At 37.8% G+C, this 27,740-nt stretch overlaps 2 protein-coding genes across 3 annotated transcripts in view; one reads left to right on the forward strand and one right to left on the reverse strand.

Moving 5' to 3' along the window:
- filip1l (filamin A interacting protein 1-like) lies at positions 1-27,211 on the reverse strand. Its single transcript, XM_020528630.2, has 2 exons — positions 27,004-27,211; positions 1-4,286 (listed from the first exon to the last, which is right to left on the reverse strand). Exons 1-2 carry the CDS (start codon positions 27,168-27,170, stop codon positions 1,502-1,504), a joined length of 2,952 nt encoding a protein of 983 aa, XP_020384219.1. The 5' UTR covers positions 27,171-27,211; the 3' UTR covers positions 1-1,501.
- The window catches only part of cmss1 (cms1 ribosomal small subunit homolog), a 323,921-nt gene that overhangs the window by 46,722 nt on the left and 249,459 nt on the right, over positions 1-27,740 (forward strand). The window lies entirely within an intron of this gene.

Below are 27,740 nucleotides of genomic sequence, written 5' to 3' on the forward strand. Positions count from 1 at the left end.
TGAAACAAAACAAATAAGATTTAATAATGTTTTTAAAGACTGCAGCAATTAATTTTCTTTGGAAGGAATCAGATTAAGAGGTGATGATTCTGTTGTTGAAGGCTGCAACAGGAGACACCATAAGGGGACACTGTATCCCTGACTGACAGATTCCAGATTTCTGCTTTTAGCTGTGAATGCTGGAATGCCAGAACTTGCTGTTCAATTTCCCCAGTAACAACACTGAGCACTGCCATTCTTACCTTTTATTATTACAGCAAATTCTAGACCAATAAGTTTGCTCATCTAATACAACGTACTTTGTGAGATTCAGTGTTTATTGAGCTTCATTTTCCAGCATGTACATTTCGTCCATTTCTTTATTTAATGGATTTTCTAATCATCAAATTCAGTTCTGTTCAGTCTCAGAATTTTAAATGGCTATCTCGCTTGTAAAGTTTTCCACATGTGTGGGATGTTAATATTGAAAACTGGATCACTTTCTCAGGTCTTTGTGCAAATCACGAAAGCATGAAGCTCTCCCACATTAAGTATTAAACACTCCCTTTATTCTGTCCCATGATGTGTTTTAATCTCACTCTCAACAGCCCACACATTCTAAACCACTTAATTTCTTTTTCATTTCCACACTAGTTGTCCTTTTGTTTATCTGATATTGTTTGTCCTGCATTATGAACATTTTTGTGTTGTTAATCACTATAACATTGAATTTACATTGCGATGATTACGTGAATGCTTACCACATTTGTTTTTGAGCTCTTCTGGTATTTTAATAGAGCATTGATCCATTTAAAAGTAATTGGTTAATGCTTTCTTCTAAAAGCAGGAAGAAATTTTGGGTGAATGTGTTGAATATTCTTGTCAATGTGCTTTACTCCACAATATATTCTCAAGGTCTGAGATTTGGATATGATTCCCAGTCAGCAGATGAAATGTTTATTCCAAAAGCTGCAACTGAACTTGGATTCAGGAGTGAAACAATCTGTAGCAGCTCCCATTTCCAAAATACAAATAGATGATTTAAGACAATTTCAGAACAGCATATCTCAAAAGTACCTCTTCCAGTAATGAAATATATTTGTAAACATGCAAAAGAGGAAAAAAAGGAAACTCAACAAACTCATTCTAGTGTTTACTGTTACTCATGAGTTGTTTTTCTCTATAACAATTTGTGTCTGAAATTTTTTTGTTTTAATGTTCGAAGCAAATACAATGTTCCATTTTTATACAGTGCAGATTAAATGGTGATTGACCGTTTAATACAAGTCTCTTATGTTGAGGAGTTACAGGTTATAGTATGTACCCACAGTCTTACTAAACACACAGTCTTACTAAACACACAAATCCAGAAGGAGGTTGATTAGGTGCAGGGTTTATAAATGACATGCACAAACCAGTCTCAAATTAAAACAGAAGATGCAGGTAAATGTAAGTGGATCTTCTAACATGGAAAATAAGAGCACTGTTATTTTTCACTGGGACTTGGGGTGGGGAAGGGAGATTAATTATAGACATTACTTACTGTAATTTGTGCATGACGTGGGGCAGAAGTGGTTGTTGGTGTAATAGTAATACTGCTGGTGATTTTACTGGTTGACTTATTTGGTGTCCCATTAGTTATAGCTGGAGTCCTGATCTCCTGGATTGAACTGCATGGGCTCATTGGTCTTGAGACAGGTGTAGCTGTTTGAATGTGGGGACTACCTAAGTGAATATGGATTTTATTGTCTTCAGTTGTAATTACATTAGCACTTGTATTTGACTTTTGTATCTGACGCCCTTGTATTCTTTCAGGCGATACTCTGAAGATCGTATGAGCTGTAGCAACTTCCATTGGTTCAGGGGACAGAGCTTGTTCTGGCGAGCTTGCAGTTACTGCAACAATTTGTACTGGTGACATTGTCCTTTCTGAAGTCATTGAGCCACATGAATCTGAAGTTCTCGATTTCAACCTTGTAGTCCTGGAAAGGGGTGTCAGGGCACGTTCTGGCGTGGAATATGCATCTGATGGCTTTGACTTTACAGGTGTGATTGAGGCATTTTGAAGAATGGTTATTCTTTGCTTTGGAACACCACAGTTGGGGATGACTGCTGTACTCGTATAAGAGAATGAATTTTCTAAAGTGGGGCTAGTGATTTCAAGAGTAGCTGTGCTGTGCCCATGGTCTGGTGTTACTTTTATATGAAGAGGCTGGCCTGGTTTCTGAGTAAGCACCATTTCACCAGGCTGCACCAGATTTCCATTCTGTTTGGTTACAGCTTTGCCATTTTGTGCACAAGTTTCCTTGCTCTTCATCCACGGTGTCCATGACTTTTTATTATTGACACTATTTACTGTTAATGAATTGTAGTTCACTTGCAAGGATTGATCACCTTGAGAATTGTAATCGGTTTCTTCACTTTCTGTACATATCTTTCCATTTACAACTGCTTTTTCTAAAGGAATAAGGCTTTTGTAGTCAGGTGGTTCACTATCCAATGCATCAGTTTGGATCTCTTTCGAGCACAGCTGTAATTCGCTTAATCTCCTGCCATTCATGCCAGGCCTAAGACTCTTGCTGAACCGTGTATATCTCTCCAGTTCTTTGGTAAGATTTTCAGTTTCTCTTGATAGTTCTTTGTTTCGGTTTTCCTGTTGAGTCAGCTTTTTCTGCAGTGATGTCTGCTCTGCTTTAAAATGACATAGTAAGTCTTCTGTTGCCATATATTCATGAATCTTGTCTTTGAGGGCTTCCACTTCTCTTGTTAGATGGCTAGATTTTGCCTGTTCCTCACTGAGTTTGTCAAACAGATTTCGTTCATTGCTTGATTCAGCTTTTTCCACGAGCTTATATCTGGCTAATTCCTTCTTCACGGCCTCAAGCTCCCCTGACAATAATTTTACCTCCTGTTGTTCATTGTAATACCTATGCTCCAGTAAGTCATAGTCATCTTCTGTCTTCATTAGATCATCTTCTACAACCTGCATATCTTTCAATTTGCGCTTAAGTCTTTCAACCTCACAAGTTAATTCTCTTACTTTATTATCATCCTGTTGTATATGTTTAGGAGATTTCTCAAAGTCTTGTTTTCCTTTGTTTTTGAGGTACTCCTTTTCTATTGCTTCAAGGGACTGGAGTCTTTTCTTCAAGAGATTGGACTTGGACTGAAGATCATTTCCTCTCTCTTCCTCCACTTTTAGCTTCTTTTTAAACTCGTCTCTTTCTTTGGTCAAGCTGTATGTTTTCTCTTCCAATTCTGCTTTGGATTTTAATGCCTTTTTACTTTCCTCGATTAGTTTCTCTGTCACAACTGTAACTTTATTTTCCTCTATTTGAAGTTGGGTATTTGCATTTTGAAATTTATCCTCTGTTTGTCTCATCTTCTCTGCCATGTTTTTTCTTTCATCAACCAACATCACAGTTAATGTTTTAAGCTTGCTTAGGTCCTCCTTCATGGCTAATTCCGTTTTCTCCAGCTTGTTTTCAATTGCTTCAAGCTCCCTGACTCTAACTTTTAAGGTTTCTAGTTCATTTTCTAATTTCTTTGTTAAATTCTTCTCTTTTTCTAGATTACATTTAAGCACATAACATTCTTGTTTACTTTTACTGAAGGCATCCTCTAATTTTTCCAATTCCATTATTCTCTTCTTTAATTTTTCTACCTCAGTTTTTAGGTTCCTGCTGTGGCTTTCTTCCTTTTCTATTTTTCTATTGAGATCCTTGCACTGCTTCTCCATTTTTAAGAGTTCCTCATCCTTTCCTTCCATTTCTAACACCCGCTTCCGCAGCTCTTCCACTTCTGCCATCAAGCTGGAATTCCCACATTCCCCTCTGTTTATTTTTTCCCTTAAATCCTGCAGTTCCTCTTCTGCTTTCTTCAATGACTTATTAGTCTCTTCCAGTTCATCTATCTGTCGGCTGAGTGTGGCAAGTTTTAGGCGAAGCTGTCGATTCTGACTTTCCTCATTGGTCAATTTGGCCATTATTGTTTCCTGCTCTTGATAAAATCTACCAGATTGGGTTTGCAGCTCAATTTCAAGAGCAAACACTTTATTTTCTTCTTCTGTTGTCTTTTCCTCTGAGGCTGTTAATTTCTCCTGAGCTTGCTGTGCAGTGACTGATAGAACTTGAACTTTTTGATTCTGTTGGTTAAGCTGCTCTGAAAGCCGTTGCTGTTCATCCACCAGTACCAATGCAAATGATTTCAGCTTGGTAAGCTCTTCTTTTAACTTTGTAATTTTTTTGACATTTTCTTGATCCTTTTTCACTTGGTAGGCCTTTTCTTGGTCAATTAGCTTTTTCAATCTATAGGGGGACAAAAGCATAAAATGAGAAAAAAGCAGCTTGACTCAAGGGAGATTAAGTGGGCCAGTTACTGGAGCCCCATTAACTTTTCTGCTACATAATTTGATATTTTTTTTAGATTCTTTTTTGAATGTATAGTTTTCTTTTAAATACTTCAGCAAAATTCTTCAGTCAGTTGCACAAGCAAAAGCAATATTGAGTGCTCAATTTTGATTTGGTTTATCGTAGTCACGTGTACCTAAGTACAGTGAAAAGCTTCATTTTGCAAGCAGTCCAGGCAGATCATAGCAATGTATAAACTTTTTTAAAAAAGCTATAGATATTAGATATCAATCAGAAACAGTAAATGTTGGGAGCATTAACAATTCAGTCAGTACTTGTGGGAAGAACAGATTAATAAAATTTCAACTGGAGATGCTTCTGTTCTCTATTTAGATGCTATCTGACCTGCAAAATGTTTTTAGAAATTTGTGCTTTAATGTTTGATTGTATTCTAATAACATTTTCATTTATAATACTGGTAATAAAAATTGATTAGCTCGTAAAATAAGTACTTTAGGTATCTGCACATAAGTTGATTTCTGAACGCTCAAGAAAACCCTTCAAAAACGGGTGTTTACTTATGTGCCAGTGTGAGTAGGGGTGTTTGTCATTTTGAAATGTAAAAGAAAAATAATACCAGTAATTCAGATTAAATTAACGTGACAGGTTATTTGATAAATTAGCAACACAAAAATAGTTTTAACTACAATCAAGATGTTTTGACACCTATAAAATTAATTAACATTTGCTTCAAAGAGTGGGTGTATCTCAAACTCCTACACATCTTCACCACACACCCTGTTTCACTTGCTTATTCCCTGCATCCTGTTAAAAGTTACCAGCAAGTAAAACAAACATTTACAGGGTGAAAATTGGAGGCTTATTACTAATGCAAGTAGAGCATGTAATCGTGGCCTTATTTGGGGAACATATTTTTGGAGCTGGAAAACTGGTCCTTTGATATACCAGATTGATGTTTGTACATCACTGTACAAACATCAATGTGTTGAATTGAAACTAGAACAATATAACAAATGTAAGGACCAATGGAACTGTTCATTGACTAAAACTCTATAACTTCGTAAATTTTCTGAAGAGATCAACAGAAATATTCAAATGAATGCACAATGTATCAAATTTTCTTGTTGATGGAGAAATACAGATTTTGTCTTGGAAAAACAAGTTGTGCTAAGTTCAGGATTAGGTTGGCCCCCAAATGCTTGTGTTCAGTCCACCTCTTGATTTCCTTGCATTGTGCAGTGCATTGCAGAGGATTAAAACCTGGTGGACACTTTGAAAATGACCCATCATTTCGATCTTCAAGTAACCTTTTCCCAGGCACTACGATCTTTTCAGATCTATATTCTCAATTTCCAGCCTCACCTAGACTTTCTATTTCAGTTATTATGTTAATCTGTACATGACACAGGCAGCCTGTTTGTGTACAGAGTGCCTTCACAGATTGCAAGGAAAACTAGTCCACCTGAGTGGTCTGATTCTAGCAAAGCCCTTCACCTGGGAGTACAAGTGGTACCATGAGGTTTTAAACAATCATCTTGGTCTATTTTCAGCATTGAAACAGTAGTATTGTTTTGGTCCTGAGAGTCTTTAACACATTCAGCACAAACGATGGAGAAAGATTAAAACAGGGATTTATAATATTTTTGCTTCATATGCTAGAATGGAGGCAGACTGTGTGTCGTGAATTTGACGATTGGTAACTATTGCTTTCAGCTGAAAGAATGCTGAAATGCTCTAGTTGACTCTCTACCTCTTTCTTCCTTTTAAGATGTTCTCAAAAACTGACTTTTTCAGCTCTACTAGCATTTAAACACATGGCTCAGAATCACATTGATAATACAGCCGTGAAATGCCTTGGGACATTTTACATTGTAACCAGAGATAGTAGGAACTGCAGATGCTGGAGAATCCGAGTCAACAAGGTGCAGGGCTGGATGAACACAACAGGCCAAGCAGCATCACAGGAGCAGAAAATCTCCCCTCCCCCTACCGCATCCCAAAACCAGTCCAGCTCGTCCCTGCCTCCCTAACCAGTTCTTCCTCCCACCTATCCCCTCCTCCCACCTCAAGCCGCACCCCCATCTCCTACCTACTAACCTCATCCCGCCCCCTTGACCTGTCCGTCCTCCCTGGACTGACCTATCCCCTCCCTAACTCCCCATCTACACTCACCTTTACTGGCTCCATCCCCGCCTCTTCGACCTGTTTGTTTCCTCTCCACCTATCCTCTCCTCTATCCATCTTCTATCTGCCTCCCACTCTCTCCCTATTTATTTCAGAACCCCCTTCCCCTCCCCCTTTTCTGATGAAGGGTCTAGGCCCGAAACGTCAGCCTCTCTGCTCCTGTGATGCTGCTTGGTCTGCTGTGTTCATCCAGCTCTGCGCCTTGTTGTCTTACATTGTAACCAGCACTGTTTAAAGGCAAAAGGAAAATACTGCAGATCCTGGAAATCTGAAATTAAAATAAACTGCTGAAATTGCTGGCTGCATCTGTGGAGACAGAAGTGGAGTTAATATTTCAGTTCAATGACCTATCATAAGAATCTTGGAAAAAATTGGGAGTTGTTCTTGAGAAGGATGTGAATTGGGCATTCTTTCAACAACACGTAGAACAAACCAGTGGTTTGTAAATCTAGGGAGTTATATTATCAATGCTCTCACATCACATCTTGTTGTACACAGTTTTGATGAAGTGGGTTTTGTTCCTTGTGGACAAACAGCTGAAATGCCGATGGCCACAATCTCCAAGAATTGTTATGAATGTGGTTTATCAGTTCTGCGCAGATGTGGCAATTGCAATGAATTACTCTTTATCAAGTCTATCCAATAGACCCAAGCATCCAAAGTAACAAAAGAAGTTGTCACTTATTATAACATGCTCCTACACAGTACAGTTGTAGTAGAAACGCGGATACCCAAGTTTGATTCACATTCCTGACTTGTACATTTTAGTTAAGCATGTTTATCTCGAATAAAGACGTACAAAACGTTTACTTATGTGCGACAGAATTCTTAAAAGTTGTGAAATTAATGATATTAGCAACACCCATACAAGATTACTGACCATAACATTCCTGAACAATGACATTGTGAAGCATGAAAAAACAAATGCCCTTGGAGGACCACAGTTATTAGCATGTGACATCATTAAACAGTATAAAATCATGATTACAGTCACAAAAACAATTTACATAAGGTGTTTAAATTAGAAAAATGTGCTGCAGTGTTTCACAGGAGTGTTACCAAACAAAATTTGGCACTGATCCACACGAGGATATATTTGGACAGGAGTTCAAAAGCTTGACAAAAGAAGTAGCCTTTGAGTGTCTGAAAGAGGAAAGTGAGGTGGTGAGGCAGAGATGTGCAACGGAATTTTACATATTAGAGCTTTGGTAGTTGAAGGCAGAGCAAGCAGTGATGGATGAATTTAAAATTGTGATAATCAAGAGGCCAGGATTGAATGAGTGCAGATATCCCAGAGGGTTATAGGGGGCTAAGGGAGGTCATAGAGTTAGAGAAAAGTGAGGCCATGGAAGGATCCGGAAACAAGGATGAGCTTTTAACATCAAAGTGTTGATCGATCACGAATAAAATGTAGATTAGCAAGCGCAAGGGCACTGGGTGAATAGGACTTCATACAAGTTAGATTATTGGAAACAGGGTTTTGGATGACCCCAAGTTTACAGAGGGTAGAACATTGGAAACCAACCATGCAATGCATGGATTGATCAAGGTTAGGGATAATAAATGGATGTGTGTTCCAGGAGTGGAGGAACTGAGGAGGGGCAGCTTTTAGTGACATTACAGAGATGGATAAATGCGATCTTAGTGATAGCATGGATATGAGGTCAGAAGGTCATATCAAGGTTAAATATGGCACTAAGGTTGAGACCAGATTCATCCAGCCTTAGACAGTTGCCACAGTGAAGGCTATAGCTGATAGCCATGAAATGGAGATTGTGGCAGGGAACAAAGTTAATGGGTGCAGTCTTCCCAATATTTAGTTGGAGGAAATTACTGCTCATCTAGCGGTAAATGTTGGACAAGCAGCCTAATAATTTAGAAACCGTTGAAGGATTATGCAATTTGGTGTTGTGTATCGTTGCACGTGTGGAAATGATACTATTTTCAGATAATGCTGCATAAGGTAACAAGTAAATGAGAATTTGGACGGACCAAGATGTGAGAATGACAAGAGAAGCTATCGCAGGTAATTCCCGGGATGTGATTTGCCAGAGAATATACGCAAGCAAGGACATTCACGTGGCTGGATGAGAGAGGTGAAGTATCAAAGCAGGATGGTGTGGTCAAAGGCTGCATCTAGGTCAAGGAGAATGAGAAGTGATGATTTATTACAATCAAAAAAGGTTATTAGTGGTTTTGATAAAGATGGCTTCATTTTTGTGGCTGGGAATTTTATTGGAGGGATTCAAACATTGACTTGCGGGAAAGAGAGGTAGAGATATGGGAGGGAATGGCAAGATCTTAGATACAGAGAAGAATGGGGAGTTGGAAATTGGGCCCTTGTTTGCAAGGACATTGTAGTGATGGCGGTATCAAAGGTGTGTGCTTTTTTGACGAAAGGAAATGATGGCAGATTTGAAGCAGAGGGTGGATGGAGGTAAACAATGCCTGAGGATCAGGAATCATTAAGAATACATGGGGCACAGGAAGAGAATTTGGTTGGTTAATAGTTTAGTCAGAGTAGAATTGAGAAACAAGAGGTGGGTCCCATAATCAACATCAACTCATGGACAGCACTGCAGGAGATGGGAGAAAGACTGAGTTCAGGGCAAGGGCAGTGGGGAACATTTGAGAAGGTCAGACTGAATGGATTAGGGAAGACGAAGGAGCAGTGACAGCTGAATGCACAATCTCAAACTTTGTGATAAAGAAAGTTCATGAGATCCCTGGACCTTCTGGAAATAGGATGAAGAAGGCAGAATAGAATGGTTTAAGATCATTTATTTTGGTGAGGAAGAGAAGTGGAGAAATGTTTGCATTTCTAGATCATCTTTGAAGAGGATATCGTGTTAATGATGTTTGGGAGTACCTGATAATACATTGTATGAGACAACCAGATCTGGCATGTTTCAACTAAATAGAGCCAAATATGGTTACACCAAGGTGTCTGCCATAAACATTGAAACCTGTGTCTTTTAAACTTAAGAATGTGGAGAGGTGATGTACACAGTGAAGAATGACTCAAATGAAAGAGAAAGTTATTGTTTTAATGGAGACAAGGACATCAAACGTGATGCAGAAGATTTGAGTTAGCAAATCATTAGCTGCAGAAGTATCATAAAGAATTGTGGGCCTAAGGTTATATTGCTAGGAATTTGAAAGTATATGATAGATCACCTGATGGAGTTTATCTCCCTTCAGAGATGGACATAGAAACAAGTGATGTCAGAGACTGTCTTATCAGTGATGATCAACAATAGGAGGAGCAAAGCATATGAGAATGATAAGGACTAGTTGGTGAATATGTGTAGGAGAGTTCATACGAAGGGAAAGAAACAAGAGGAAAGAAATGCAATGAATTCAGAGCAGGTAGAAGAAGAAGAATTGATGGAGGTTGAAATCACTGTGACTAAGAAATTACTTGCTGCAGAAACTGAGAAAGGAAAGCAGAAGGGATATCTCCGAGTCACAGGGTCATACAGCACAGAAGAGGCCCTTCCGTCCATTGAGTCTGTGTCAACCTATCAACACCAATCCCACTGTCCAGCACTTGGCCCGTAGCTTTGAACATTCCAAGTGCACATCCTACGTTTTAAATGTTATAAGGTTTCCTGCCTCTAATGCCCTTCCAGGCAGTGAAATTTGGTGTGATACTTGTGCAGGTGATACTGACAAGGATTTTAAGTTATAAAGAGTTAACAAGTCTGGTTAAAGGATGAGAAATTGCCAGATGAATAGGGAGATTGATCAGGGTGTGATTTAGTGAAAAGGGCTCCACACCGATGCAACAGTTTGAGTATGGGAAGTGGGATCAATGTGTAGCCAGAGAAGGAAAAGTGTCATCATCCCTCTGCTGTGTTGCCATTTAGGCCTGGCTAGCAATAAGAATATTCACAGTGTGCTCAAGGTAGGAAGGGCCTTGTTCATAAACAAATGTACATTCTGGAGAGGGGGGGGAATACTGAGGACAGAGCAGCAATTAGGGTTGCTGCTTAAAGGAAGATGCAATGACTGTTGCAGTGGACTTTTTGGAGGATGCTGAAAGAGGGAATCTTGGTAAGCTGTGTTATTTATGAGGAAAATCTGGAATAGTGGCAGGCAAGCAGAAAAAACGGTGGGTGTTGAAGAATTTGGGTCTTCGAATGAAAAGTAACTGAGAGAAGAGAAAAAAGAAAGCACAGTAGGGGCAAGGATGGAAGAGGGAATAAAGAGGGGAAAGAGCGGAAATAGAAATGGTAGACCCAGACCTAGGATGGTAGCTGTCACTATTCAGTGAAAATGAAGTATTGCAAAAAAAACCTATCATTGTCTCACATTGGTGGCACAAGTTATTCTCCAGGCTAGCTTGAAACATAATAATATGTAAGAAGTATTGCCCATTGGATCAATTGTTGTTTTGGTCATTTGAGCTGTTTTGCCTCGTTAAGTGGCAGTGGTTAAAACTGACCATATGAGATTTTTATAAAAATTGTGATTTTTTATTAAAAGAACAATTTTTAACCTTTATTGATCTACTTCTTTAGTTGTTTAGTGTGAAATTATTTTTTGATTTGTCAAATATTCTTAAATAGAAAATGTAACACTATAAAAATGTAATTACTTTTCAAATTCACCTTGTGTCTGAAATATAAAATGATCATCACTTCATCCTCTGTAAGAGTGAAATTGCAACCAGTGAACAATGTCATGCTTATTTTAGTACTACTTGTAACAGTTCAGATGGAGAATGTGATTAAGAAACTATTAGTGGCAATGATTCCATAATGCATTCACTACCTTAGCACTTCTTTGCCATTAAGCCTATTGTTGATGGTATGCTGTCAGTGTGCATTTATAGGGGTAATTAGGTAATAGTTAAGCCAAAATAGGATTGCAGAACTACTGTAAGAACCTCTAAATATAGCATGTAAATAGTATTGTCAAATTGTTGGTGATCCTTCCTACTGCTGAACATGATAAATTGAAAATGAAATTTCTACTTGGGCAAGTAAATAACTTTTTCTCATTTTGCTTCATCTCTTTCAGTGGTCTGGGCTCCTCTCCTTTGCCTCCTATATCAATCATCATCTGTTGGCATTCTTCCATCTGTGAAAGATGATGGATATGCAGCCAACAGTTGGTTTCAGATAGGTGTTTTCATTTGGCACATTTGCTGTTGGCTGAACAAGCTAATCCTTGAACAACAGATTCTGTCACAAATGTTGTATGAGAAGCTACCAAGTGGCATTTTGGGTTGTTTTCAGCATTGATATGTGTTGCCTAGCCACTGTAGCCACTGGTCATTGTGGTGGTGCCTAACTGTTCACGGGAGGTGATGCTGTTTTCGTTTGTTATCAATTATTGACCCACAAGTGTGATAATCAATGTTCTAGGATCTTCATTTCACACGTGCACACATCTTTGAAGTGAAGCTTTAGCCGTTCTACTGCTCCTGTGTACAAGATACTTTAATTATGACTGCATTTGTCTGAAAATAATACATGTAACCAGCTGAGTTCCGTTGTATGTATAGAATGCATAAGTGCAACAGTCACATGACAACAATGATTGTAAGTAAAAACCGAAAGAACTGCAGATGCTGTAAATCAGGAACAAAAACAAAGTTGCTGGAAAAGCTTAGCAGGTCTGGCAGCATCTATGAAGGAAGAAACAGAGTTAACGTTTCGGGTCCGTTGACCCTTCCTCAGAATCCATTGCAAAAGTACTTTGGAATGTCCCAGGACCATGAAAAGAAGTGTGGGTCTTTTATTTTAATGCCTGGGCTTTTGGATGAGCTTCCCAACTCTGCCCAAATTAAGTCTGGGACAGGACGATTCATGAACAGCCTTCTTTATCTGATGCCGATTGAAACCTTTGATTGTGTAATTAATACCCAATTAAGTGCCTTGTTCTGCTGCTGGTGGCATTCAGTCTGCATAATCAATCTGCCTAAATGCAAAAGTAGACAGATTCTGTTTGAGTTCTAAATAGCACTGGTGAGACCACTTATGGAGCATTGTTTACAATATTGGTCTCCTTATTTGTTGGAAGAAGTTCAGATGTTTACTATAGTGATGCATAGAATGGATGTAACAGGCTGGATAGGCAGACTTCTCTTGAGAGAATCAAGTACTAGAGACCACTGTTTAGAATACAGAGTGGGAACATTTTATTTTCTCTGAGCATCATGAATCTTTGGAACCCTCCTGAAAAGTGGAGAAAGCAGAGTCTTGGAATGTTTTTAAGGCAGAGGTGGATACATCTTATTAAGCAAGGGAGTAAAAGGTTATTGGGTTAGGCAGAATGTCTGTTTGAGTTTGCAATCAGATGAACCTTGATCTTATTAAATGAAGAAGCAGACTCAAAGGGGCCATTCCTTGTTCATATGTTCATAAAGAACTTGGCATTTGGAAGGGGCTGCCTGGTGAAAAGCATCCTCTTGCCCTTTACCACCTGCTGTCTCTCTTTGGTGACTCCTCCATGTGACCCCCTGCCTGTCCTGCCCATCCTGTCCTCATTCAGCCTGAGCCTGGGTTGCTCGCTGATTTTGGACCTTTGGTGGATATATTTCCACCAGCTGCCATTGCCTTCTTGGTGGTGCTGATGATAAGGAGGAGCTGTTGATCTCTGGTGGCAGCTCGGAGATAGGTGGAAGGACTGCACATTTGTCCCTAGAATCCTTGATCACAAGGTGGGCATGTTGCTGTCTACTTATATGCCTGATTTGCACTAATATCCCGGGCCTTCCCCAAAGGAGGCAAACATGGCTCTTGTCAGCTTTCCAGTACGTGAATGAGAGCCCTATCAACTGGGTTAAATTTCATTCCTTATGTGGAAACTTACTGCTACATTTGTCATGTTATAAATGTGGCAATGTTTCAGCTTATTTAATTGGTTGTAAACACCTCGGGTCATGTTGAATGTACTATATAAATGGAACTCTGCCTTTTAATTCAGTTGATATTGAAGAATAATCATCTGGAAGAGAGCACCAGAGATCTTGGAGTTCCTGTACTCAGCCACAGTCAGTTCAGTGCGTGTAGGAGGAGAGAGATTTGGGGAGAAAAATGATTCTTCAAACCTCCTCTTAAATAGCATATTTGTGAAAGACAATTGGAAGATATTGGGGGGGTATGTATTCCATATGTTCTTGAAATGAATACATCTTCACTTATTTATATTCAAGAAATGTTACTGTGTTCCAAGTGGCTGTAGGAATATTGTAATCTCCAGCAGTTCTTTTATAACTGAACTTGTACCCATTGTTCCTGTTGCAGTATCAGGAAGCACAGATTGAGAAATGAAGGGAACAGAGCACCCAAGAGGTATTAAGCTGTTGGAATCCTGAAGGACATAGTGGTCAAACTGCAGTCCTATTTAGCAACTTGGAAATATTTCATTACGTTATGAGCTGTATAAATGCATCTGTTAACACTGATGGTGGAGTGGTCACTGCAAAGTTTATTTAGAAATGAAGTTTTGTTATCACACTGAGGACACCTTCCATTGTGTTGCCATCATGCAAAATAGGTAGAGAATGGAACTGGTATTTCAAAACCAGGCATTCGTGAGGCGCTGCGAACCATCAGCACAGCAAGAGTGTATTCCATCAAAATCCAACCTTATTGCCCTGCATATCCCTGACTGAAGTAGCATGTAGACAGATCAAAGTTATCCCATGACCAAAATTAAAGATCTGCAATCGTGCCACTTCCAGTACTGCATAGTAATTTAACGGGGAACAGAAGGAGGACGTTTCATGAAAATCCCCATTCTCAATGATGACAAAACCCAGCACATCTGTACAAAGACAAAACTGAGACCTTTTTAACCATCTTTGTCCAGAAGTGTTAAGTGGTTGATCCATCTTGGCTTTGTCCTGAAGTCCTCATGATCAGATATGACAATTTCAGACCAATCTGAATCTGCATGGGTTATCAGAAAACGGTCGATGGTAGTGAAGACAGCAAAAGCTGTGGGCTTTGACAAGAACAGTGGTTTAAGTCACATGATCCAGAATGAGCCATGCCTCCACCCAAACTGTCCCGTACAGTTTCAACATTGACATTAACTGGCAATGTATTAAATTGCTCAAACATGTTCTGTTCACGGAAAGCAGGATAAATTCAGCCAACCAATTACTCCCCAATCAAGCGTCAGCCAAAGCTGCTAGCTTAGCCAATTTTGGGTTCCAACAGGACCACTTGGCTCCAGATGTCATTATTGTGATAGTCCGTACGTGAACAAAAGTGCTGAGTTCTAGAGGTGAGTTGGGTGCGCTATCAAGTGACAGCAAGCCATCCAGTGTCATTAGTGTAACATTTGACCTGAGCATGACATCAAGGCCTCCTAGTAAAATTGAAATCAGTGGGAATCCAGGAAAAAAAACTGCACTGGATGGAGTCATACCAGCACAAATGAAGGTGGCTGAGCGGATGAAGGTCAATCAGCTCAGCCACAGAATATCACTACAGGATTTCCTCAGTGTGAATTCCAGGTCCTCGGCCCCACCATTTTCAGCTCCTACAGCAATGGCTTTCCCTCCATCATAAGAGCTGTTCGGGTCCACTCACAATACCTCAAATAATGAAGCAGTCCTTACCCACACACAGCAAGAGATGCACACTTTGAGAGTACCTTCATTGCAGAAACTGCAGCAATTCAGGAAGATGGCTTATTACCACTTTTAGTGATAGGCTTGCCTTGACTGTGCACCCATGACTGTTCTTACTTTCCTCAAAACTCAACTAGGAAACTGACTCATTGTGCAATAAATGGAGCTTTACCATTACTGCCCAGTACCTGAGGGGGAAAAAAAAATCCATAGGCCTTTCTGAGCCACTGCTACACTACCTAACATGAACAGTCTAAAGTGCAATACATAGTTAACTAACAAATATATTGAATATTGTGAGATTTTTCAACTGTTCTGCAAATATTCATAATTATATTGCAAATTCATAAATCCTTCCCTTCAATTTTGTTTCTCTGACTCATGTTGAAGTATGATTCCTCAGGCTGTAATCGCTCTCCAGTACCTCACCCAAGGAGCCACTTTTTATGGTTTGTGCCAGAAAGAGACAGTCCTAACTGAACATTCATTTTTCCCTGACATTCATGCAACTTTATAGGTGTCACCATCATGGCTCAAGAATGGAAGTGCTGGCTGATTACTCACCTCACAACATGTTCCTATGCAAATATATCCCTATAATCCTTCAAGTTTACTTTTCTCAAAAGCCTGTTCAATCTTCTTCTGAAATCATTTGTTGCCATTGCTTTCATCAGTGAGTTCCGGGTCATGATCATTTGTCATGTAAAAATGTTCTTCTTTATAATCTCCAGGCTTTTCTTGCTGTAAACCTTAAATCTGTGGCTTGTCCTTCTAATAATAGCTATTGGGAACAGTTTTCCCATGTCTAACTTGTTGAAACATATCATAATCATGTGCATCTTTGTCAAATTACCACTTAATTTCCTTTGCTGCAAGGAGAAAAAACTTTTGTTTCTCCAAACTAATGTTGTATCTAAATTCATCACTGGCACTTCTCTGGTATATCTCTTCTACAGCTTTTCAAGAACTTTCACATCCTTCCTAAAGCAAGAGTTCCTGAACTGGATGGAACACTTTACTTGTGGCCTTTGTAAAGGCTCGGCATAATATCCCCATTTTGGTAATCAAAATCTCAACAGAATGTTTACTAAGTACTCTCTCAAAATTGGTGGTTTCAAAAATCTATGCATATGAACCTCCAGGTTTCTCCATTCCTGCAAACTCCTTAGAACAGCACCATTAGTTGAGATTGCCTCTCCCTATCCCTTTTGCCAAATGCAACATGTCGCAATTGTCAGAAAATTCCATCCCACCAGTCTGCTCATTCTACTCACCTATAAAAATCCTGTTATAGTTATTTGGTATTTTACTCACTGTTTACTGCACCTTCAAGTCTAAATTCATCTGGGCAATTTTGAAATTGTACTCTGTGTTCTGATATCCATGTCATTTATATACATTTTCTGATATAAGTGATGGAGTACTGCCCCTTGGGGAACACCACTATGTACCACCCTACAGTCTGAAAACAAGTCTTTTCCACAAATTAAAGTTTTCAGTCTTTAGTCAATCTTTTATCCAAACTAATGCTGACCTTTCTGTTCTGTACATCTCAATTATGTTAAATGACCTTTTAAGTAGAATTTATTTTTCAAACGCTTTCTTAAAATATACATAGAGAAATCTACTATGTTCCCTTTATCAACCTTCTCTATTTCAGAATCACAAGATTCAACTTGTTGAACACACTTAACCTGTTGGCTCTTTGTAATTAACTCAAAGCTTTTCCAAGTGCCTGTTAAGTTTTTGTCCAACTATTGTTTCTAAAATGTTGTCTACCATTTGAGTAGTAAGCACCCAGAACCTCAATTTTTAAGCCACATTCTGCTTGTTGATACAGTTGACACACACCCATACAGCTATTTGTGCTTGTAGCTTGCTGACTGTATTTATCAAACTTTAGGTGTTTACAAACAGGTGTTGTAAACCTATCTTTGTATTCTTCATAGTCCTTCTTTGTTTACTCCTACCTAATGTGTTACTGCTTCCTTCTCTAGTACTATCCAACACTTTTACTTTTTTATGCAATCTATTTCTTTTTACTTTTATATGTTGGTTCCATATGCCTCTTCCAATTGTACCCAACCACAGTGTTGAACTTTCCCATGAGAACATTGTGGTGCAAACTGTTCCTTTCGAATAGTGACTCCTACCTTCAAGCTAGTCCCTTTCTTCCCCACTTAACCACCAGGGCTCCATCTGATCATTGATCCTCTCTATTTCCTGGTTCTATAACCAGGTGCGTGGCATATGGAGTAATCCACAGACTACTACCTTCTGAAGTCCAAGATCGTAAGAACTGCAGATGCTGGAGGAACACAGCAGCATCAGACGTTTCAGGTCAGGACCCTTCTTCAGGGTCTGCCTGGCCTGCTGTGTTCCTCCAGCTCCACACTGCATTATCTATACCTTGTGAAGTCCTACTTTTTAACTTTTCACTATCTCTTAAAAGCATAACCATACAACTTCAATACCTCTGTATGTTGCTGGTATCAATTTACACCACAATACTGGGCTCAGTTTCTTCACCCTACAGAATATTGCACCGTCTTTGTAATATCCTTTGTCCCAGCACCAGGGAAGTAACTCTACACACATGCTAGTGAAGATGTACATGTATATACAAACACACACACACACTACAATATGTATGATATAAAGGCTGAATTGTTGGATTGAATAATGAATGGTTGATTCTGATTTGCTGGAAATATGACATACTTGTATGCAACAAAATTTAATTCTCAATCAATAATTTCTATGTTTAATTTTTGAAAATGATGTCCTACCAACATAAAAGGCTTTCTGTAATGTTTCTCGGATAGAAATATTTTATCTGCAATGCCATCAGCTTCAGTATATATTTTGGAAACTTGAAAACACGAACCCTGTTTTTCTCATGAACTTTGCCTATTGCTTTGCCTTCCATGCATTTTTATTTTAAACTTGTCAAAGAAAGTTTGTTGAGTTATACATTTCCAATTCATTCTTGATCTTCATAGCAAATTGTCCGTAATGCACAAGAGTAATAAGTCACTAAAATATTCTAGGAGTTATTCCTTATCAGTCGAATTGTTAGAGAAAAATTGTAGACTATAATTAATATCATTATAGTTATATAATCCCTTTAAAGCAGGTATTTTCTCACCTCTTGGTTTATGTAAAAACATTTTCTGGTTAAGTTTTTCTTTAGGGTTTTGGAGCGTGAAAATTTAACTTGTGTAAAGTGGGGAGTTCTGTTAAATGGTCAATGTGTGTATGGACGAAAATGTAGGATTTAAATGGTGTGTTAAATTCCACAGTGATGCCGAAATATTGTAGCTATCAAAGGGTTATGATTTCATTTGAGGATCTTGTTAGAAACATGAATTGTTCAGGGTTATTTCCTTTGCCTGGATCCTAAGATTAAAAGCTGCCATATATTCCTCATTTTCTTACACTCTTTAAGTGGTTTCTCTGCCAATTATCTTGCTGGTTTTCCTCTATGGTTTGCTAACTCTATTCACTTTTCCTGGATTGTCTGTTCCAAATATTCACCAGCTTCCAATGTAGTTTAAATCTGAACAATCCGTTTACCTCTTTTGTTCTAACATTTCATTTCAGTTCTCCCCTTATGAAGTCTGTGTTTATAGACAGCATATTATTAAAACCCAATCTATCCTAGTCTTTTAGAATTTTAAATGCGTCTGAGAATAATGAACCTTCGCTCTGAAATGTAAAGATTCCTAGATTCCGTAACATCTCTTTTTGGTACTGATGCTCGATTTAAATATCAGTTTTAGTTACATTGGATGTAGTTCCTTCAATTCTGTGATTCCTGCACTCTACTACACCAGGTGTTGCTTGATCTGTGTTTTTACCAACTTGATTATCAATACATGAGACTTTTACCCCTGTAGTTATACATCACAGAATTGTAATGGTACGAACGAGGCCATTCAGAACTGCATTGACATCCTTCCGTTTGTTATTTTTGATGCAGTGCACTGTTTGAAAGCTTTTCAAAAATATCTCCAGATTCCACTCACTTTTTGTTTCCTGCAGTGCACTGTTTGAAAGCTTTTCAAAAATATCTCCGGATTCCACTCACTTTTTGTTTCCTGCAGTTTAACACAATTTAACTAGTATTCTTACTGCTTAGTACCCTGTCTGACCATGCCATTTTGCTTACATCCACACTGAACAACATGTTGTTTCTAATAATAAAAACAGAAATTGCTGGAAAAACTCAGCAGGTCTGGCAGCATAAATGGAGCAAAAGCAGAGTTAACATTTCACGTCCAGTGACCCTTCTTCAGAACTCAGTTCTAGCTTACATATCCTTAGACACTATAGGCAGTTTAGCATGGCCAATCCACCTAACCTGCACATCTTTGGACTGTGGGAGGAAACCAGAGCACCCGGAAGAAGCCCACACAGTCACGGGGAGAATGTGCAAACTCCACACAGACAGTCGCCTGAGGGTGGAATCAAATCCACATCCCTGGTGCTGTGAGGCAGCAGTGCTAACCACTGAGCCACCATGACATGCTGAAGAATCTTCCATTAACTTACAGTACTAATACAATTCTCCTGACTTTCTCTCATCATCCCAAACATTCTTAATTTCCTATCAATGGATGGTCAGTTCAGAATTCTTTTCTGATTTCAGAATGTTTTTGAAAATAAGTGCACATGAAATACACATTATCTGAGAATTTTTGTTTATAAAATGATTTCCACTGATGGACAAATATGTTTTTACATGTACTTGGCCTTCAAAATTACAAATGGAAATTGGTAGCAATTGTTTATAAGTGTATTACAGAATTGCACAATCTTGTGGCAGAGGAGGTTTTTCAACTTGTCATGCCTGTGTAGGCTATGAAGGAGCAATCCAATTGGTCCCAATCCCCCCTGAATTTTCCTCAGAAGTTTTCAACTCTTCAAATACTTAGTAACTTTCAAAAGAACTGTCAAATCTGCTTTCACCAATGTTTCAAAGCAATGTATTCCAGATGGTGATTCACCACATTAAACACAACTCAATTCTGGCTCTTTTGCTAGTTAGCTCAAAAATTAGTTCTCTGGTTACTGACCCTCCTTACAGTTCTCTATCAAAATTCTACATGTTTTTTAACACCCTTTTAAATCTCTCCTTAATCTGCTCTGTCCTATGAAGAAAAATTGCAGCTCCATTCGTTTGTCCAGATAGATGAAGTCCCTCATCTCTGATTCTAGTAAATCTCTGCCCCACCCTTTCTGAGGCCTTGACATTCTTTTTGATAGTGAAGAAGGGTTTCTGAAGAAGGGTCCAGACCCGAAACATCAGCTTTCCTGCTGCTCTGATGTGTTCGTCCAGCTCCACAGCTTGTTATCTCAGACTCCAGCATCAGCAGTTCCTACTATCTCCTTTTGATAGTGAGGTGCCCAGAATTATGCATTATGCTCATCTGAGGCCTAAACCAATGAATTATAAAGGTTTAGTAGAGTTTCCTTGTTTTTTGGTATTTGTGCTTCTAAGAACAAAAAAATCCCCAAAGCTTTTGAGTTTTTAAAAATAGAAATCTTATCTTGACAGTCACAGCTGAATCATGTCACTTGCTAGTTTTCACATCTCAAGACGGAAGTTGTGTCCTTTCTATATTTTGGGGTGAGTATTGTTCAAAAAAAAACCACAGAAGGTTACAATTTACTTCAGACATTTCTTTTATTAAAATGTGACTGGAACTTTCAGGCCAAAATCATCCAGATGAGCTTGCTACAAGAGACACTTAGACTGAATTGTAAGGATTGAAATTGAAATCTTGTAAAATTATTTTCTTGCTTGAATATACAATTGTAAATTTTACATTCAAACTCCAAAATAAATTAGCTGAATTTAAGAGCAGGCATTGGAGAGAGATGATCTGGCTACTATAGCTAGGTGGTCATTGTACAAATTTTAAAACTCATTGCCTAAGTGACAGTATTATTTCTATGAACAGTTGCAAAAGCTCCATGTTTTTTTCCCCATGGGAATGTTTAACATTACAATTTTGTACATTTGCATGCATCTGTTACTAGAAGAGATGCTTGGTTTTAACTTAGTGTAGGAAACAAATGCACAGGCACTAAAGCTGATTGCAAACTGTTCCAACATTGAAAAATAATACTCAGTTTAGCAATGGACTGGTGAGCAGCAGCAAGCCAATGCTGCTATTTAAGGAATTGTCTTTGGCATTCAGCTGGGAAGGCTTCACAGTTGAGGGAGGGATGCTGAGTCTGGGTCCTGGAGAGGCCTAAACATTCCTGGTGTGACCTGGAGGAGCACACTTACTCGTGACTCCACACTTTGCTTCCTGCTTGGTCTTCAGGTAGGCAATTCACAATGGCTTCCATCGTTAAAGTTGTAGTTAGGCCATGGTGATATTATCAGAGCTCAGTCTGCATATTTATAGACTGTTGTCTTCTGAGGTTGATGGATGGGGTGAGGTTTGATCTCTTGTGCCTAGTCATGAAAATGTGAAAGAGTAAAGTGATGTTGGTATGTTTGTACCATGAGTGGTTTAACTGTCCACCCATTTCATCTAGGCTGGGCAGGCAAAGTTAAAATTATCGTGAGCAAATTGTGGACAGTGAATACTTCGAAACACTGCTACTTTTTTGATTCCTAAATTTATATTTGGTATTGACCATATGTGCTCTAGAAGCTTTAATTAAAAATAAATGCAGTCTTTGCAAAGTTTGCAAATTTTTGCAGATTTTTAGTGCTTTTTCTTTGTACTTTGTAAATTTGTCCAGTCGATGAAAAGGTCTAAATAGAGCTTCAACTCAATAGACTTGCTAAGTAATTGTGCCCATTTCTGCAAGCTTGATTTGATAACTTCAAATTTAGATGGAGAAATGCTGTATTAAACTTTCTTGTATATCAAATAGATTAAAACTAGAGGATTTATCTGTATTTTTCTGCATATTCTTCAGCAAGAACTGGTATTAGCAAAAAGACAATGTCGAAGAAGCAGCACTTGTTGTAACTGCTACTGAGAACGATGAGCAACTTTGGCAGTGCTGGATATATTTTTAGTGTTCTTGTTCAAAACCAGAAGAGAGAAAAACGCTGTCAAAAGAATGTTCCCAGTGAATGGAGTAATTGCAGCTGATTGGCTGTAAGTGATGTCATGCTTTCAGTAGATGGTTGTAGCCTGGTTCACATTACAGTTGTTTTACTAACGTTCTGGGGTCAATTAGCAATTTAACCTCGGAACATTGGGGAAGAAATTTCCAAAGTGAAACAGGGCTTTTAGAGAGAATGATAGGAGAGGAGAGTAAATACAATGCAATCGAGAGATCTGTGGGAAAACACAAGTTTGGTTCCTATTACAACTGAATATGTTAAAAGCTGGGAAACGTCACCTCAAAAACAAAACCTAGGTGATTCTTCCCTGACATTGTAATTTGCAAGATGAATGTCGTAATAGTTGGCAGAATCTGAGGTTTTGCTTACTGACTTTCCCGACTTTGTGCAGGCATTAAATTGTAATGTACATGAGGCAAATGTGCTATTTCCCTCTTGCTGAATTACTGATATTTGATGCATCCCAAATCTAACGGGGCAGTGATTTTGTAATGAACTTGTTTCCCAACCAGATGACTAGAGTTTAAAGCCCAGGGCTGCTTATGTATTTTGATTTTGGCAATTATATCTTCATGGTCAGACTGCTAAAGTTGTTGATTGTGATGCCCACAGCCTAAAAGGTGGAAAATCATGCTCCTGATTTATCATGTCTCATTTAAAGGTACGAACACTAAGATGGTCAACGAGAATTTCCAGAAAATAACTACTTCGCCTTCGCATTCAATTTGTTTGCAGATCAGTTTTCACTACTTTCTAATAGATTTTATTTTAAACATATGAATTTGTAAATCATTGAAACATTTTTTTGATTTGGCTTGGTGTTCATGTGATCTGTCTTATTTGAGGAAAAATGTATAATGCAACTCTGAAAGCATTATCAGCTAGTCTTAAATCTTTTAGTTGCCAACTAACTTTCCACACAGTTATATACATATATATGTTTCCTGTATGTTCCTCCTTTCGTCTCGTGATTTCTTCTCTGCCTTTTAAGTGTGATAATAGTATTAATAATATAATGTCTAGCACTTATTGTCTTGGAATTACAAGACATTGAAATGTTGATATGACAATATCAGAACTTAAATAGCACACATGAGGCAACACAAAGCTTTAGGAATCCAGTCGATTAGGGTTTTAGCAAGATTTTGTTTTGGTGAAAGTCCCTGCAAATTGGTAATTACACACTGAAGAACTGCACAGTCTGGGCCAAATACCATTAAATAACGCTACAGTTTGTAAAGTATTATTTGAAGAAATTAATAAAAAACGTAGAAAGTTGTGTTTTCAATATTGGAATTAAAAAGCTTTGTTATTAAGTCATTGGTTGCCCATTGAAGTTGACGACCAGACATTTTTCAGCAAATAAAACCTGTTTAGCAAAATTGATAACAATTGGCCATTTAGCATATACTGTTTAATTTTTAAAAATTAACAGTTTCATAGAAAACAGTCGAAACTGATATATATTTTAAATGAAGTTATTACTTCCCCGGCGACTAAATTTTTAATGTCATTTGTTTACATTGCATGCTTTATTGTGTGAATGTGAGGGCAGTGGCACCAAGCTTTGATGGATTAAGTCACATTGAGATTCTCATGTTCTTAAAGCTGCTATGACTTGCTTGTAAATTGAATCATTTAGAATCTAAGATGTTGAGTTGAAGGTTATACAATGTTGATTACATAATAATCCTTTTGACATTAAACTGATATATATGCATGTATAGTATAGTTTTCGTTTAGTACTTTGCTGAATTTTCTTTGTAGGTTTTGTCTTCTTTCTTAGCAGAAATTATTGTTTTTTATATTGCTGAAACAGATGCTTATAATTAGAGGAATACGTAGAATTGCAAAAGATTGCTTGTTTATAGTTTTACTTTGAATAAATCATGAAGCTTTCAGCCTTTCATTAGAATTTTAGTACAAAGCAACCATTATAATTAATGCGTATTAAGATTGAAGTTAGCATATTTGAGTAACCTTGTGACTTCTTACATTGAAAATGTGACTTTAGTTGTTTTGTGTATCATTTAGGAAACTTAGTTCAACATTTTATAATGGCTGAACTTGGTTATTTAAAGTTACCTTCACTAAGAAGTATAGTTTTTAGTTTATGAGCATTATTCCTTGTACCAATAATAGAAATATTGTAAGTGTGCAAATTCTGTATTTGACATCATGCTTGAAGAATGGCTGCCCAGGTGAGACTTGGGAAGAAGTATGCAAAAGTGCAATTTTTTAACAAATAAGACTTTAAACTTCAGCAGGACTACATGACTCTCTTAAATTTCATGGTACCTACAATTATGTACCAATACAAAAATAAGACCTGATAAAACATGTGAATTCATTGATGCAGGTGTGTAGTGCAAATATTAAAAGAAATCGAAACCTGGTCTACTATTTACTATTAGCGACTTATGATCCGCAAGTACTATATTTATTTAGATCACAAAGAGAATGATAGTAGCTTGTAACATAACCACATAGTAAATAACTTTGATTTACTTTCAGTATTAAAACAAACGTGTCCCATGTTTCTTAACTAACCTTTTCCAATTGGTCTTTACTGTAGTTTTATGAATTTAAATGTTTTTATTGTTGGAGCTCTATGCTCACGACATTTTGGTTTCCCTTAGCTGAGCACTTGTTAAATATACTTTAAAATTATGCGGAAAGAAAATTGCAAAAGTCAAAGTGAAAGTATAATCGGGATAAAACAATAAAGTCAGAGTCTGAAAGTAATTCTGCTAATACCACACAACAGTAGATATTACTATGTTCAATCCTTGAGCAACTGCATATCAGATCATAAGCATATCATAAATATGCTTTAAAAAAGCCTTAATTGTACCCAACCCATTCCGGTTGAAAGAAGTTTTTGAACATTTTTTTCCAAAGTTTTCCAAAGCCACACTTGACATGAGGCAGCCTGCAATATTCCTTATCACTGCTATTGGGGAAAAGTTGTAGCTTTAAAAATGTTGAAGAAGGACTTCCATTCTAAAAGAATTGTAGTCTGTGAACTTGTTCAGCACTATTTCTACAAAGATTGGGGCCAGTGCTAGAGACTACTTTGAGTTTTGGCTTGAGGCTTTAATGTCTTTGCATTTTATGATATCTTTGCAGATGCATCTTTAGTAAAGTATAAAATCAGACCACACAAGTAGATCCTGCTGCTGATCTTTGCTTATTAATTAATTTATAGCACACACTGATATGTAGTTGCTCAATGATTAAACATAGTAACTTTATTATCTACTGTTCTGTGGTGAGATCAGAATCACTTTCAGATGCTGACTTTATTGTTTTATCCTGAGTATACTTTCGCTTTGACTTTTGGAATTTTCTTGCATAATTTTTTCCATTTTTGTGCAAAGGATAGATTAACACCAGGGGATGGAAAATTGTTAACTTGATCACTAGAATTAAACCCTGGGCTAAGCACATGCTTATTCAATGAACAGTTGAAATGTATAATTTTACGAATGTACACTGAAATGTTTTGGTAACTACATTGCCTTCACAAGAAGTCACTCCTGTTTCTGATTTATTGTTAATCCAACTTTGCTCAGCACAGTGATATTTTTAAAACAAGTTGACACTATGTAAACTATATTCTTCTGTTAGTGTAGCCTTTGCAAGTACTGTATCAAATTAGCTGTTAAAGTACGTTTTACTCCGAAGAAATTATGTGGCACAAACTGTCCACTGTACATGCAATACTCGCTTTTCAATATTACGAGCAAATCTGAAGAATATTTTCAAATTTGTGCCACAATGACCTTATATAAATTAAAAGTTAAAACACTTGAATGCAAGACACATGAAAAGGCAGAGTTCCTGGCTCATCGTCTGTGTTTATGACAGCGATGTTTAAAACATATATTTTTAATGCATATGTACACTTATTGCAGGAAGAAAATGAGTTTTAATTCTTAGGGATGGGCTCTTTGTTGAACAAAACTGCATGAAATAAATTGTTCTTTTCTTGGAAGAGGATGATGGAACACATCTGTGTTACAAAAGTGTTATGGAACATATCTAACTTTTTAATTAAGAACATGCCTAAGAGTCAAGACAAAAAATATTCAGAGAGATAGGGGAATATCAGCCTTAAGACTTAAGATATAGTTCACAGCTTGTTAGACCATACAACACTGACAATGATACTAATGTACAAGTGATTACTTGTTTTCTGAAATGAGTTAACTTCAGACTATAAGTTATGGCTCTTCTCAACTCGCCATAATTTTAACTAATGTTTAATACAGTGTACTGAGAATTGTGTTAAAATGTTACTGCTCACAGCATACAATACTCTACTACTTATTGACAGAGTACTAATAAAAAGTCAAGGACACTTGTGTATTACAGGTGAAAATTGGACCAATACATTACTCATTAAAACAGAACGAACGACTTCGAACTTACGTTTATAACCTTCTGTAGTGAACACTACCAATTTGACTACTTTTGAACAGCAGTCAAATGAACAACATTATCAATACAATGATTTATAAGTGAACTACTTCAATGTCTATTTTGGATGTTTCCAACTTCCTTGAACATGTAAACTCACCCCAGCTAAGACCATGGCCCCGCCCCCAAAACCTTTTCTTCACAAGCTGAATTGGTTGTAATCGGGGTTTTGACTGTCGAATGAAACAGTTTTTTTTTGGCAGCTGTAATTCTAATTCTACTGTAAGTTCAAGTTTTAAAGAAACCCATCTGGGGGGGAAAAAAAAGTTTTACCACTTTTGGCATTGTTTCTCCCCTACCTGAAGCCTGCAGATTGTGAAGTTCCATTGCTCGTTTCTGGGAATGAGAGCACTGAGGCAGTATGATGGTGCGATGTAGCCTTCCAGTGATCAGCGATGTGAACATTCCGACAGTAACGCCAAACAATGAGAGATGTGCTCTTTGCATCCTCTAGCCAGTGGCCCATTACGTCAGATCATTGCCATATATGGTGCTCTGTTGTGCAGACCTGGAGTGTCTGACTGCAGCTCCCTGATAGCCAGGACTAGGAAGCTTATTACTGCACTTTGGCTCCAGCTGACGTTCAGGGTTCTGTGAAATAATGTGTTTGTCTACTCAGTTCTCAGCCAAGAAGAATGTGCGGAAGGCTTTAGGTTACAGAATTTCCTACTTACCATTGATTGCACTGTCATTACTGGAACAGTGGCTAAATGGTGTTGCCGAATTTCTAAAAAAGGTTTTTCTCATGTTTATTTACGAATTTATTACACCCGATTATGAATGCAGTTTAGGCTTTCAGTTCACTGTTGTTAATTAAGAAAGCTGCAGCTGTGTTTAACAGCATCAAAGTTGCACTGTTGTCTTGGCTTCAAATAAGTTACAAACTGAAACAATAATATCTCAAAATATCTATACTGCATCAATCATGAAATCTATGTAATTTCATAGAAAGCAGAGAAGTAATTTTATCTGTACTGTACAAAAAGCAGAGCTTTCCTTTTTAGTTTTTTTTAAAGTGTTCTGTATCAAAATTAGT

Source organism: Rhincodon typus, chromosome 11 (assembly GCF_021869965.1).
Source record: "Rhincodon typus isolate 14 chromosome 11, sRhiTyp1.1, whole genome shotgun sequence".
NCBI classification, from domain to species: Eukaryota; Metazoa; Chordata; class Chondrichthyes; order Orectolobiformes; family Rhincodontidae; genus Rhincodon; species Rhincodon typus.